General features: G+C 45.3%; 1 protein-coding gene across 1 annotated transcript; it reads left to right on the forward strand.

The window, feature by feature from the left end:
* The first annotated feature begins 1,060 nt into the window (after positions 1–1,060).
* On the forward strand, positions 1,061–14,822 carry LOC121851910 (NACHT, LRR and PYD domains-containing protein 12-like). The gene is given in 8 exon segments (XM_042345989.1): positions 1,061–1,234; positions 2,045–2,211; positions 2,688–2,859; positions 2,948–3,013; positions 5,905–6,599; positions 6,602–7,692; positions 8,231–8,291; positions 14,748–14,822. Coding segments are annotated over 8 exon segments (2,418 nt in total). The 5' UTR covers positions 1,061–1,143.
* Positions 14,823–15,807: the final 985 nt, after the last annotated feature.

Raw genomic sequence — 15,807 nt, forward strand, 5'->3', positions numbered from 1 at the left:
ATACAAAAGTCAAGAAGTTATGGTGAACATTTATTAAATAATGGCTAGGCCTCAGCTGGAGATTATGAAGAGTAATGAGCACCACATTTTAGGAAGGATGTCAATGGATTGGAGAGGGTGCAAAGGAGATTTACAGCAGGAGACCAGGAATGAGGGACTTCAGTTATCAGGAGAGGCTACAGAAGCTAGGATTATTCTCCTTGGAGCACAGAAGGTTTAGTGGAGACTTAATAGAAGTTTTCACAATGATGAAATGATTCGATAGGGTGAACCAGGAGAAACAATTTTCACTGGTGGGTGGGTCGGTAACCGGAGGACAACGATTTAAAATAGTTGTTAAAAGAAGCAGCGGGGAGGGGAGGAGAATTTTTTCCGGATCTGGAATACATTGTCTGAAAGGGTGGTAGAAGCCGATTCTGGAGAAGAAGTAGAGAGAAGTAGATAATTATTTGGGGAAGGCAAATTTGCATGGCTATGGGGAGAAAGCGGGGGAGTGGCTTTAATTTGGGTAGCTCTTTTCAAAGACGAAATTGTCTGTATGGCCTCCTTCTGTTTCCTATGATTCTGTGAAATTGGCTGCTATATTCACCTACAAAATACAGATTCACTATAATTCGCCATAAGCGGGGAAGTGTTTTGAGACATCTTCCTAACTTGAAAGAAAACAAATGCAAGAAACGTCAGTACATTTCCGCCTAATTACAATTGAGTAAGACACCTGAGTATACTTAATTGCTGAATTTATCATGACGATACTCTTGCAATTTATTTCGTTGTAGGATAAATGTTAATTGTGAGGGAGAAGGACAGTCCATTAGAAATGCTAACCGGGTGTTTTTGTCTGAGAGATCACGTCTGGATTCCCTGTTAGTCTTGCAATTGTTAAAAACGCTCAGCACCTGTCGCAAATCTTACAAACTAAACTGCACTTAGCAGCAATTGGGGGGATTTTTGAATATTGTTGGGAAAGGGGAAATATATTTCTGAAACACAGAACCACGGGAAAACAGATAATTCGATTAAATGGTCACCATCACTACTACTAAGCACATCTACATCTGGCAGGACTGAAACAGCGACCACATCTGGTGTTGCCCAAATACATTGTGAATCGGTTCCACCAATTTGGGAGATTGGAGTGAGATGGCCTCCACGGAGACTGAACCAAGTGCCACTGCAGAGGGCGATGGAATGACCCGTGGTGTGGATCAAGCCCCCTGCAAAACACCAACAGGTAATGGCTTCCCTTTAATGAATTTAAGGAAAATTTCAAAGAGATGATAATGAACAAATGTAATGTGTTTATTAAGTACTTTTAAACAAAAGCACGTACATTTATCTCACACACTTTGAATCTACGACTGTTTGTGGGACATTGCTGTGCGCAATTGGCTGCCGCGTTTGCCCACAAATATACAGTCAATCACTTCAGTTCTTGCAAGGCTGCACTGGCTCCCAATTTCTGAAAGGATCGACTTTCAAATCCTCTTCCTCGTTTTTAAATCCCTGTATGTCCCTGCACCTCCCTACGTTTCCAACTTGCTAAACCCCCACACCTGCTTCCTAGAGAGGATAGGAATTCCAATTTCCACTGTGGGGCTTTAACCCGAAAGCTTCTGACTCTAGTATGAATGTATTCAACTTAATAGATCAATGAGAGATGTTCACAATTAAGAAGGGTTTTGATCGAGTAGAGCTGGAGAAACTCTTTCCTCTGGAGGGTAGATCGGTAACCAGCGGACACAGATTTAAGATAATTCTTGGCAAAAGAACCAGCGAGGATTCCTGCAGGGGATTGTCAGGCTGGTCTTTGAGGACAAAATCCATATGTGGAGATTGAGCCACAAACCTCTGTCTCAGTGGCGAGAGTCATACCAACTGAGCCAGGCTGACAGGTGTCTGATGTCAGCTACTAAATGATGTTTTCGGCCAACTGTTTATTCAGGACTTTTGTAACGATCAACATAGTTATATTTTCCGAAACATGTTTGGAGGAACAAGAGTCAAATAATGTCGGACTAACGTTTTTATTGGTTGCTAACAGCTACAAATACATCATTCATCGAGACTCTGGCTCTGTACAACGATTACCAGCTGCACAGACTGACAAAGTTCTACCGGGACAGATTAGAACAGGCCATTGAAGAAGCCGTGGAGGACATCAGCTCAGGGCTCAGACAGAAGAAATGTTTCAGCCCCCAGGAGCACAAAGTAGGTTTGAGTTAGACTGTAACATTCCCTTTCATTTGTTAAAATTTCATCAAGTCAGTCTGCACGGCTCATGTGCTGCTTTTTTCATAAATTCAACAGATAGCAAACAAACAGCTTATGCAACCAATTATGTTAAAATACAGGACATGCGCTATATGTATGTCATGGATCAGTGCAGTGCAGTGTAAGAGGTGTCTGTACGGCCAAAAAACTGAGAACAAAAGCTTGCATTTATTTAACGCCATTCACATGGCGAGGAAGTAAAAGGCACTGGACAGTTGAAGTTAGAGCCCGAGCTGGATTTGGCAAGTGTCGGGGAGGGCAGATGTTAAAAGTCGTGGTCACAGAGGAAAGCAGTTTGTGGATGGAAGAGAAAGCAAGTCCAGCAAATCCGTCAATCTAGCTGGGTATTGCTGATCATTGTCACTGTTCATGTTTCACATCATCTTCAATACATTAATGCTCACTCTACGCAGAAACTCATCGAGCACACACACAGTGGGCAGAGGAGACAAAGCTCCAAATTTCTTCTGAATCTGGTGATTGGGAAAGGTTCCGAGGCCCGGAGAGTGATGTGGGAATCTTTTGTGAAAATGAGGCCAACGTTGCCCAAACTGAACAAAATCATGACGGAAATACAGCAACAAGGTAATGTGTGATGTTTCTCTGTGCCTCCATTCACATCTTACTGAGACACCATCCCTTCAATTTAATAATATTAACTCTATTCAAACAGGTGCCAGTCTAGTGCATGAAGTGACCATTGACCGAAGTGTATCAGACGTCTCCAGTGATCTAGAAGGTACGTGACAGGGACAACATACAAACCAGTCAATCACTTCTGAAATACACAGTTTACCCTTTACTTATGATATCCAGAAAATACAAACAAGGAGAGGGGAAGGAGGATGTGGGAGGAGGGAGCGAAGATTGGAGTGGAGAGAGGAGTATGTTGGGGAGAGGGGTGTATGGTGGGCAGAGTGGATTATGGAGTGGGGAGAGGGGAGTATGGAGTGGGGAAGGGAGTATGAAGTGGGTTGGGGAGCATGGAGCGGAGAGGGGAGCATGGAGGAGACAGGTAATCATTCACGGGAGAGGGAAGCTTGGAGGGGAGAGGGGAGCATACAGGGTGGTGTGGAGCCGAGATGGGAACATGGAGGGGAGAGGGGAGCATAGAGGGGCGAAAGGAGCATGGAGGGGACCATTGAGGGGAGAATGGAGTTCCGAGGGGAGCATTGAGGGGAGCAGGGAGGGAGCATGGAGGGCAGCATGGAGGGGAGCATGGAGGAGAGAGGAGAGATGAATATGAACGGGAGAGGCGGTATGCAGGGGAGAGGAGAATGGGAACATAGAAGCGAGACAGTAATATAGAGGTGAGAGGGATTATGGAGGAGAGAGGGGATTATGGAGGGGTAAACGGCGTAAGAAGGGGTGAGGGGCATATGGAGGGGAGAGGGGAGCATACAACAACAACAACAACAAGATTCCATTTATAAAGCGCCTTTCACGTCAGGAGGACGTCCCAAGGCGCTGCACCGTTGGGTCATGACCCGAGCAGGGGGAAATGGTCAGGATGAGGGGAGGGAAGGGAGGGAGCGAGGAGGGTGGAAATGGTCAGGTTGAGGGGAGGGAAGGGAGGGAGCGAGGAGGGGGAAGAGAGTCGAGAGGGGAGCTGAAGGCACGGTCAAAGAGGGGAGAGGCGAACATATAGGGGAGTATGTAGAGGAGAGGGGAGTATGCAGGGGAGAGGGGAGTATGGAGGGGAGAGGGGAGTATGGAGAGGGGAGTTTGGAGGCGAGAGGGGAGTATGGAGGGTTGTATGGAGTGGGGAGGGGAGTATGTAGGGGATGTGGGAATATGGAGGGGACAGGGACGTATGGAGGGGACAGGGACGTATGGAGGGGACAGGTGCGTATGGAGGGGACGGGGCTTATGGAGTGGGGCGGGGAGTACGGAGGGGGGAGAGGAATATGGAGGGGAGAAGTGAGTATGGAGGGACGACAAGATGCGTGTATGAAGGGGGGAGGATAGAAGGGAGGGATAGTAGGCAGAGGAAGGAAGATGGGAGAAGGGAGATGAGGAGTGAGGGGAATGATTCTTATTTAATTCTTAAATTATTTCAGCAAATATTACTTTGGAATGATCTTTCCCACAAGAAGTCACACATTCATCATATAATGCCCTGAAAATCTACGATTGTTTGAATGTTCTGACCTGAGTTCAAATCCAGGCAGCGCAAAACCTTGGGCAAGTTTCCTTACTCCACACGGCTAATAATAATCCCTCCAAAAATACAAAACAATAATAAATTGGTCATTTTCAATCCATGACTGTTTGTGGGATACTGCTGTGCGCAATTGACTGCCGCGTTTGCCCACAAGTATACAGTCAATTCACTTTGCAGTATATTCTGTGAAGCACTTTGGGACGTCTAGCTGTCGCGAAAAGCGTTATATCAAATCAAGGATTATTGCTATTATTATTATTAACAATGTAATTCAGATTGTTTACCCCTTGTTCGTTCAGCTCAGTTTGTGTTCCTCCTGTCTCGGAGTCAGAGTTATGGGTTTCAGTTCACAATATATAAATACGGAAATCAGGGTGGTATGTACAAAAACAACGTGGTTATAATGGGGGATTTTATTTTTCACATAGACTGGGAGAAGCAGGACACTTCAATTAGTAAAGATAACGACGTAAAAGGCACTCTGTAAAAGTAGTTTTGTTGTTGTTGCGTTCAGTTTTGGGCACCACACCACAGGAAATATTCATTAGCTTTGGAAGTGCTGCAGCGCAGATTCACCAGAATGTTACTGTGCCAAAACGGGTTAAGTTACGAGAAAGGCTGCTTCAACTTGGATTGTATTCCCTCGAGTTTGGAAGATTGAGGGCTGATTTTATGGAGGTTTTCAGGGCGATAAAGGGATTTGATAGAGTATATGCAGAAAGCTATTTCCTGTGTTGGGGGAATGCAAATCAAGCAGGATATTCTAACAAGTAGAACCAGACCATCTAAGAGTGAAAGGAGGAAGCATTTTTTCCCTCAAAGGGTGTTAAAAATCTGGAACTCTCTCCCCCAAAAGATCATGGATGTTGGATCCATCCACTCCGTCAAGAAAGAGATTGACAGTTTTTTGGTAGGTCGGGGTATTCAAGGATACGGGGAGAAAGCAGGAAATTTGATTTGAATTTCCAGTAAAGATATAGATCAGCCATGATCTAATTAAATGGCGGAACAGGCTCGATGGCTGAATGCCCTACTCCTGTTCCTATGTTCCTGAACAGGATATGTTGACACTCCAGTGCCATTCTGGGTTGTGCTGCATTGCAGTCGATGCCGTCATTTGGACATGAAACTGAGATCCTGTCTGCCTTTTCGGGTGGATGTTAAAGATCCAGCGGCACTATTTGAAAAGAGATTGGAATTTCTCTCTCCCGGATTCCTGGCCAACAATCCCTCAAATAAATGTAGTCACACACTTTCCGGCTACTTGTGGCTGCTGTTGCTTTCTGCAACCTGACTGCTGCATCTGCCCAAGAAACAGAGTCACCACACTTTAAAGTAAGTCGTATGCAGCGCTTTGGAATATAGTCCTTCTTTCAAAGCCCCTTAACTGAAACTAAATGTCACTTTTTAATAATGCTAAATAATTTCTCAATTTTCTCTCTGACTGATTATTGTTCCACATGAAGCCATTCAGCAATTGCACAAGGAGACGTTACAGAAACAATGTGAGAAACTAGAAGTGAAGACCATCCTGATAAAGGAGAAGGTGAGGACGTTTCAGTTGGTTGATCGCTACACGGAGTTAACAATCATTTCTGATATCCGTCACCGGAAACTGGTAGAACATGAGCTGCTGGCGAGAGGCAGAGACCACGAGGAGTGGAGACAGAAGCAACTCCGGGGAGAGCTGGAAAAAATCCGAACTGATAAACTGTTCCACAGCAGCTTCTCAAAAGGAAGCAATTTACCTACTTCTCACGGAAGCAGTTCTGACTCTCCCACAGGTATTTCCGCAGTAGTCAGTGGAGTTGCAGGAATTGGAAAAACAACTATGGTGCAAAAGATTGTCCATGACTGGGCCAAAGCCAAAATCTATCATCACTTCCACTTTGTATTTGTTTTTAAATTCCGAGACCTAAACAGACTTCACGACAGAACAACGCTGAACCACCTGATCGTGGAGCAGTATCCTTACCTCAGGAATGTTCTGGATGAGCTGTGGAAACACCCAGAGAGATTGCTGTTTATATTTGATGGTTTGGATGAATTCAGGGCAAGGATTGATTTCGCTGACAGTCGGAGAGACACAGAGCCTCAGCGCAGGTGCACAGACCCTGAATTCCTCTGTGATGTGTCTGACATTGTGTACAGTTTAATACAGAAAAGCTGCTGCCAGGCTGCTCAGTGCTGGTGACCAGCCGCCCCACTGCATTACAGTTACTGGCAAAGGCTCAGGTCAGTGTCTGGGCTGAAATCCTGGGATTTGTGGGTGAAGAGAGAAAGGAATATTTTCACAAGTTCTTTGAGGATCAGGAGGTGGCGGCTGCTGTTTACAGCCACGTGGAGGAGAACGAGCTCCTGTTCACCATGTGCTACAACCCGTCCTACTGCTGGATCCTCGCTCTGTCTCTGGGTCCCTTCTTTACACGGAAACACAGCAACAAACAGCGAGTTCCCAAGACAGTCACACAACTCTTCTCCTATTATATTTACCACATTCTAACACATCACAGTGTCAAGATGGAAAGCCCCCGTGATGTGATGCTGAAGATTGGTGAGATGGCCTTCACTGGAGTCTCCCAGAGAAACATTGTCTTTAATAATGAAGATCTGATCAAATATAACCTCCAGCCTTCCCAGTTCCTCTCTGGGTTTCTCATGGAACTTGTGGAGAGAGAGTCTTCAGAGCACAGCGTGGCCTATACATTCCCGCACCTCACCATCCAGGAGTTTGTAGCCGCACTCGCTCAGTTCCTGTCTCCAAATCCAGGAAATCTGCAGAAACACCTGAATAAAGCTCACAGGGAGGAGGACGGCCGGTTTGAGATATTTCTGCGCTTTGTTGCTGGTCTCTCCTCCCCACAGGCAGCTCAGCCACTGAAGGAGTTTCTGGGGCCATTTGTCCATCAGACAACCCGTGCGGTGATCGATTGGCTGAAGGAGAAGTTTAAAGCTCAGATTAAAGACACAGACACTGTCACTGCGAAAAGGAAGCTGCTGAACACACTACACTACCTGTTTGAGTCTCAGAATCAAGCCCTGGCACAGGAAACACTGGGCTCTGTACAAACACTGACATTTGGTGACTTCTCTTCAGCGAAAGCATTGAGACTGACACCGATAGACTGTGTTGTGCTGTCTCAGGCCATTGGACTGTGTAACACAATAAAACTACTGAATCTGAGGAACTGCTACATTCAGGATGAGGGACTCCAGCGTCTGGTTCCTGCTCTGCACAAGTGTCAGGATTTGCAGTAAGTTTACTCTGTGTATAAATTTTGTTCTTATTATTCTTTTTTCAAACCCATTCTAACAGGGGGAACAATGAGTGACATAGTGATGGCTGTCACACAGCACAATCAAAGCAATTCTCCAGGATGTTACTGACATTAAACACCAGCGGATAAATGGGAGAATGCTATTGCACAGTAGGAGGAAACAGTGATGGCCGTCACACACCGCAATCCTGCCCTGGGGGAATGGGAGGTGAATGGCTGACATTCCCCTACACCCTTGGCTGCTCAACACCCTGAGCCCTTGGGTGATATTCCCAGATTGCTGATGTTATTGGGCAGAGATTGTTTCCTGACTCCCATTTTTATTGATAATATTATAATGTAAAACCAGTTCAAACAGAAAGGAATTTGTACAAAGAGACGTAATTCAGTTTTTCCAGTTCATTCGTGCAGGACGTGTTTCTCCTGACACCAGAGGCTCTGAAAATGGCAATGCTTCTAACCTATAACCCTCTGAGATTCTCTACATCTCACGCCCCTTGACCCATGTGTTTAGGCCCGAGGCTTCCTGTGTCCTCCCCTCCCGGCAGCAGCACCTCCCCCAATGCTGCATTCCAGTGCTATGAGACCTTCCAAGCGCTTGGCCATCCCATTTATCCTGAGGCAGCCACACCCGCTCTCCGGTACATTGGTTCTAACTCTGTTACAATATTTTTCACACCAAACACATCTCGCTCAGCCTGACATCAATCTGACAGGTGTGGGTTCCCCTGGCCCTGGTGAAGAGTCTCCATTTCCAGCTCCTGAACTCTCCTGGCCACAGAGGTCTCTTTCTGGATTTACAGTCTGTGGAGAATGAGAGAAAAGAGACATAACATTGGCCTGAACCTGGTGATTACAGACCGGGATGCATAAACCGAGGCATTAGCCTCAGTTACAAACTGACTGAGGGTTTCAGTGCTGCTGGAATAGAACCAGCGCAAACTGTGCATCTGCCAGGACCAGACATTGGGGACATCCCCGCTCTTTTCAGACCCAGCAGCACAACATGTTAAGATGTCTTGTCCAGATAAGGTGCTGTAACAAATGCAAGACTTATTATTATTATCAGATACTATCTCACACACCAGCTACCAATGTCTCCACAAACGGTTGTGTTTCTCTGTCTCGCCCACAAAACACACAGTCACTACACTTTATAATATCTTCTCTCTCAGTCTCTCTTGTGGTCAGTCTATCTTTCTCTCTCAGTCCGTCTCTACCTGTCTTTTTCTCTAAGTCTCTGTCTATCAGTATTTATCTGTGTCTCTCACTCTCTCTTCCAGTTTTTCTCTCAGTCTCTCTCTCTGTCACAGTATCAGTCTCTTTGTCTTTCCCACAAAGCACACATTCGCAGTACACACACATATACATTCTCGCTCAGTCTCTCCCCCTCTTTCTTTCTCTTTCTTAGTCTCTCTCTTTCTCTCCGTGTGTCTCTCCCACAAAACACACTGGATATCTATCTCTCACTGCCTTTTTCTCTCTTTAGCTGACAGTCTTTCTCCTAGTCTCCCTCTCATTCTCTCTCAGTCTCTTTTTCTGTCTCTTGCTTTGACTCTCATTCTCTCTCTCTGCCTTTTCCGTTGAGTTGCTCTCTTTCTCTCTCTTTCCCGCCAAACACAGTCACTACACATTTGTTTCTCTCTCAGTCTCTGAAAGCATGAGAGACTGAGAGAGAGAGTGACTGCGAGAGAGAAAGAGACTGAGCGAGGGGGAAAGACGCAGACCAAGGTAGACTTAGAGAGAGAGAGTGGTGGGCAGAAAGAGATACTGAGAGCGAGAGCAGATAAGCACTGGGAGAGAGAGAGCGATAGAGAGAGAGATCGTGAGAATGAGAGAGACAGAGCGAGAGATTGAGAAAGACAATAAGAGAGCGACTGAATGAGAGAAAGATTGAACGAGGTACCGCGATAGAGACTGAGAGAGAGAGAGACGGGGAGAGAGAAAGATAAAGTGAAGGACAGAAAGAGAGAGATAGACTACGAGAACGAGAGAGATAGACTGAGAGGGAATGACGACGAGAGAGAGAGAAGTAAACTGGGATAGATAAACAGAGAGTGAGAATGAGAGAGACTGGAGAAAATATATTACAATGTGTAGTGACTGTGTGGTTTGCGGAAAAGTCAGTGAGACAGACTGTGAGACAGAGAGAGACTGAGAGAGATACTGAGAGAGAAATACGGAGAGAAAGACTGAGAGAAAGGGAATGATAGGGAGACTAATAGATAAACAGATTGAGAGAAACTTAGAGAAACTGTGAGTGGAAATATAACTTGCAGTGACTGTGTGTTTTGTGGGAGAGATTGAGCGGGAGACTGAGAGATACTGAGAGAAATTGAGAGAGAGACCGAATGAGAGAATAACAGCAACAGACGGAGAGAGAGTGTGGGAGATGAAAAGAGAGAGTTAATGACACAAGGAGAGAGAGAGAAAGACAGTGAGGTACACTGAAAGAGAGACTGAGAGAGAGAGAGAGTGATAGACTGACAGGCAGAAAGACAGAGGCAGAAAGAGATACTGAGAGATAGGCAGCGAGGCAGTGAGAGGGAATGAGAATGAGAGACACAGAGCGAGAGACTTAGAGAGAGAAAGATAGAGCAAGGGACAGATAGTGAGAGTGAGAGAGTGACCCTGGCAGAGAGAGACTGCAAGAGAAAGTTAGATGCTGAGAGAGAGAAACTGAGAGGGAAATAGAAAGCGACAGAGAGAAAGAAAGATTGAGACAGAGTAACTACGAGGGAGAGAGACTGTGAGAGACTGTCCAGAATGTATATTACAAATGGTAGTGACTGTGTGTTTTGCGGAAAAGACAGAAATAGAGACTGAGAGAGATAGAGACTGAGAGACACTGTAAGAGAGACAGCGACAGAGAGAGAGACTGAAACAGAAAGATTTATAGAGGGACTAACAGAAAGAGACTGAAAGAGATGCTGAGTGAGAGAAATAATGAGAGAGAGAGAGAGAGAGAGAGAAAGAGAGAGACATGTAGTGGCTGAGTTTTCTGGGAAAGACATAGCCAGAGACTGAGGAAGAGACTGAATGAGAGAAAGGCAGAGCGATGGTTAGAGTGAGACAGACAGAGAGGCAGACAAAAAGAGAGACAGACAGAGAGAGATACACACACAGAGACAAAAAGACTAACAGAGACACAGATAGACAGACAGAGAGAGACACACACACATACAGAGAGAAAGAGAGAGAGCGAGTGAGAGATGGTGAGACAGCGTAAGAGACAGCCAGATGGACAGAGTGACAGAGTTATAGACAGACAGACAGGCAGACAGACGGACTGTGTGTGTGAGAGAGAGAGAGCAAGCAAGAGAGGAAAGGAGAGAAAGCGAAAGCCGGAGAAATAAAATGAGATAGAGAAAATGACTGTGAGAGAGAGACTGAGCGAGACTGTGAGAGGAAACATATTATGTGGGCAACAGTGAGAGAGAGCCTGAGACAGACTGAGAGAGAGAGACTAAGACAAAGAGACTGAGAGAGCGACTGAGACAAAGAGACTGAGAGAAACAGAGAGAGAGAGAGAGGCTGAGAGAAAGAGAGAGATAGAATGTGAGAGGAAATATAACGTGTAGTGTTTTGCAAAATACACACAGAGCGATAGAGTGAGAGAGACTGAGACAAAAATATGTTATAAAATGCAGTTACTGTTTTGTGGGAGAGACAGAAAGGGAAAATGTGAGAGTGACTGTGAGATAGATGGGGACTGACAAAGAGGCTGACAAAGAGACAGAGAATGAGTGACATCGAACGAGAGACTGAGAGAGTGAGACTAAGTGATAGAAAGACGGAATGAGAGACAGAGAGAGAGGCTGAGAGAGAAACGGAGAGAAACTGAGAGACAGGCGATGAGTGAGAATATACCATAAAGTGTTGTGACATTTTTCTGTGTGAGACACTGATAGAGACTGAGAGAAAGAAAGCCAGGTAAAGAGAATGAGTTAGAGAGAGAGACAGAGAGAGAGAGACTGAGAGGGAGAGAGAGAGACTGAGAAAGACTGAAAATATATAATAAAATGCAGTGCCTGTTTCATTGGAGAGATAGAGAGACTGAGACAGAGAAAGAGCGAGAAAGAGTGTCTGAGAGAGACTAAGAGAATATGTGAGAGAGGGAGCGAATGGGAGAGATTATGAGAGAAAATATATTATAAAGTGCAGTTACTTTGTGATTTGTGGAAGAGACAGACAGAGAAGAGAGAGATACTGAGAGAGAGAAAGAGAGAGAGAGAGGTGGGGGAGACAGATAACAAAACTTAGAGAGTGCCTGTGAGAGAAAGTGAGGGACACAGATTGAAAGATAGACTGAGAGAAAGGCTGAAAGAGACTGCGAGATAGAGTTTGAGAAAGAGAGAGCGACTGACTCTGAGAGATAGATTGGGAGAAAGAGAGAATAAGAGAGAGAGGGAGAGAAAGAGAGAGAGAGATTGAGAGCGCGATTGAAAGACAGAGAGAGTGAATGGGAGAGAGACAGAGAGGGAGACTCTGTTAGAGAGAGTGAGAGAGAGAATATATTGAAATGTATGCTGACTGGGGATTTTCACTGAGAGACTGAGAGAGACAGAGAGAGAGAGAGAGAGAGAGAGAGAGAGAGAGAAAGAGAGAGATTGAAAATGAGATAGAGACTGAGAAAGATTCAGAGACAGAGAATGAGAGTGAGAGAAATAGACGGAGAGCAAGACGAAGAGACTGTGAGGGACCGAAACAGTTTGCGTGTGTGCACATGTGCGTGTGTGTCTGACCCTGTTCCCACAGTGTATGTTTGTTTTTGTGTTTGCGTGCGTACATGCGTGTCCGTTTGCGGGTTGCATGTGTGTGTGTGTGTGTCTGGCTCCAACATGCATGAAGTTAGGTCTCCTCCCTAATCTTGAGATATTTAACTGACTCAGGTCAATGATTCCATCTGTATTTCCAACTGGCTTTAGCTCCGAAACAGATTTTTTTGTGGAAAAATCATGTCCTGAGGTAGATTTATGTAGCTATCTTTACAGTCAAAATGTGTGTGCAAAACACCCAGAATAAAGTCTACCCAGCTTTAGCCCTGCGTTAGCCTGTGGCGGCTCACACACTGCAGTCTGAGCCCTGTAGTGGTTAGAGACTGAAGGAGAGAAAGAATAGAGCGAGATACAGAGCGAGAATGTGAGAGAGAGAAACGTAGAGAGTGTGAGAGAGATATTGTGAAGTGCAGTGACACTGTGTTTTGTGGGTGACAGAGAGTGTTTCTGCGAGATAGAGAAAGAGACATAGAGCAAGAGAGAGACAGAAAGAGAGTCAGTGAGTGAGACTGACAAAGAGAAAGAGACAGAGAGAAATAGGGGCAGAAATAAAAGAGGAGCGAGAGTCAGAAAGGTACTGAGAGAGACTTAGAGAGGGAAAGACTGAGCGAGCGAGGGACTGAGCGAGAGACAGAGAGAGAGAGACTTAGAAAGAGAGAGAGGCTGAGAGAAAGACAGAGAGAGATACTACGCGTGATAGACTGTGAGACAGAAGCTGAAAGAGAGAGAGACCGAGGGAGAGGCAGAGGGAGAGACTGCGAGTGAAACTGAAAGAGAGAGACCTAGAGAGAGAGCGAGAGAGAGACTTAAGCGCGCGAATGAGAGAGAGAGAGACTGAGAGAGAGACAGAGAGCGAGATTGAGAGACAGACTATGAAAGAGATACAGAGAGAGAGAGAGAGAGAGAGAGAGAGAGAGACTAAAAGGCTGAAAGAGATAGAGAGAGACTCAACTAAATAGACTGTGAGACAGGGGCTGAGATACTGAGAGAGAGAACGAGATTGAGAGAGAGAGAGACTGAGGGAGAGGCAGAGGGAGACTGTGAGAGAGACTGTGAAACAGAGAGACCAAGAGAGAGAGAGAGAGGAGAGGAGGACTTAAGGGGGAGAATGAGAGAGAGAGAGAGAGAGAGAGAGAGAGAAAAGCTGAGGCAGGCAGTGGGAGAGACTGTGAGATAGACTATGAAAGAGATACCGAGAGACGGAGAGAGAGAGGGACGGAGAGAGACAGTCTTGGAGAGAGATATTGAGAGAGAGAGAGAGGGAGAGGGGGAGAGATAGACCGAAAGGCTGAGAGAGAGAGAGAGAGAGACTAAGCAAGAGAATATATCATAATGTGTAGTGACTGTACGCTTTGTCGGCGAGGCAGAGAGAGAGACATAGATAGTGACTGAAACAGATTGACAGACAAACAGAGAGAGATTGAGAGAGACAGAAAGAGACACTGATAGACACAGATAGAGAGAGAGAGAGAGACTGAGTAAGTGATTGAGAGAGAAAGATATATTGCGGGACAGAGGCTGAAAGCCTGAGAGAGAGAGCGACTGAGAAAGAGATTGTGAGAGAGAGAGAGAGGGAGAGAGGGAGAGAGAGACCGAGAGAAAGTATATTTTGAAGTGTAGCGACTGTGTGTTTTGTGGGGGAATCGGAAGCAAAGTGACTGACAGAGAGAGAGAGAGATTGGGAGAAACTGCGGGAGAGATAGAGAAAGAGACTGAGAAATAGACTGAGACAGAAAGTGACTCAGAGACACAGAGTGAGAGAGAGACTGAGGGATAGTTTCAGAGAGCCTGAGAGAGACTGAGACGGTGAGAGAGAGAGATTGAGCGAGAGAGGGAATGATTGTAAGAGAGAGAGAGACTGAAGGAAAGAGAGAGACAGTGAGAGTGAACATGTTTTAATGTGAAGTGGTTGTGTTTTGTGGAGAGAAAGAGAAAGAAAGTTAGAGAGAGAGACTGTGAGACAAAGTGAAAGACATAGAAGGAGAAGGAGAGAGAGGGAGAGAGACTGAGAAAGATAGTATATTACCAAACACAGTGACTGTTTTGTGGGAGAGACAAAGGGAGAATACGAGATAGAAAGAGAGACTGTGATGTGTGTGTGTGCACATGTGGAGTGTGTCTGACCCTGGTCCCAGCGCCTTGGGACTTGCTCCCCACGTGAAAGGCTCCTGTATATACATGTCAATGTGTATTGTGTTGTTACAATATATTCCCTGTGTTTGTGTCTCTGTGTCCAGGCTGGGGGGCAATAATCTGGGAGATTGTGGAGTGAAGCGACTGTGTGAGGCTCTGAGGAACCCGCAGTGTAAAATACAGAGACTGCGGTAAGTAACGCACTGTGTCTACAGAGTCTGAATGACTCCAATATCTCAATGTGTTTATTGTGACTGTCTGATCAGTGCGGCTGAATATTGTGACAGGAATCGGTGTGACAGTGTGAGGCCACAAACCATCGTTTACATCAAACTCTCAACATGTATTAATATATCTGTGTGTCTCGGTGTGTGCGGCTCTGTCTGCGAGTCTGTGTCTGTGTGTGTGTATCTATATTTGTGTGTGTGTGACTGTTGTTAGAAACATTTGCAACTATGTCCAACAACGTTGTAATGATCCGGTTCCAGTTTACCAACTGGTAGAGTTCAGTCACTTTATTCAGGTCAAAACTGCAGGTAATACACAAATAAATGAAACAGTAAAATAATACACAAGACACAAAATGATACTGACCGGATTCCTGTCTCAGCCCTGGTCGTGTCTCGCACTGCTCCGCTACCGTTTCTAAGAGATATCTAACACACCTTTGTTTAAAGACAACTTCATAACTCCAGACAAAGCTGTCTTTTTAAAGAAAAAAGAACTCCTTATACAGTTATATCCACAATATGTTTTAATTCTCCCTTTAACCACATTTTATTCTCTCCTGATCAGTCACTTCGTCCAGTGTGTAAGTGTGAACAGACTTTCTGTGTCATTGTACGTCCTGACCTTATGTTGCCATTGGTTTGGGATCTGCCTTCAGTCACTGAGCTTTGCAGCCTTTGCACTTTATATTCTGAAACCACACTTTAAGATTATCCCATGACAACACTGTGTGTTTGTGTGTGTCAATGCATGTTATTGTGTCTGTGTGTGTGTCTTGTGTGTGTCTGTTTGCGTATCAGCGTGTGTGCGTGTTTCTGTGCATGTGTGTCTGAGAGTTTTTGTAAGTGTATTTGTTTGTGTGTGTTTTTGAGTGAGCTGTGTTTTTCTTGTGTATGTGCCATTGTGTGTGTGTTTCTTTGTTTATTTCTGTGTGTGTACTTGTGCACATCTG

This window comes from Callorhinchus milii, unplaced genomic scaffold (assembly GCF_018977255.1).
Source record: "Callorhinchus milii isolate IMCB2004 unplaced genomic scaffold, IMCB_Cmil_1.0 Scaffold204, whole genome shotgun sequence".
Lineage (NCBI taxonomy): Eukaryota > Metazoa > Chordata > Chondrichthyes > Chimaeriformes > Callorhinchidae > Callorhinchus > Callorhinchus milii.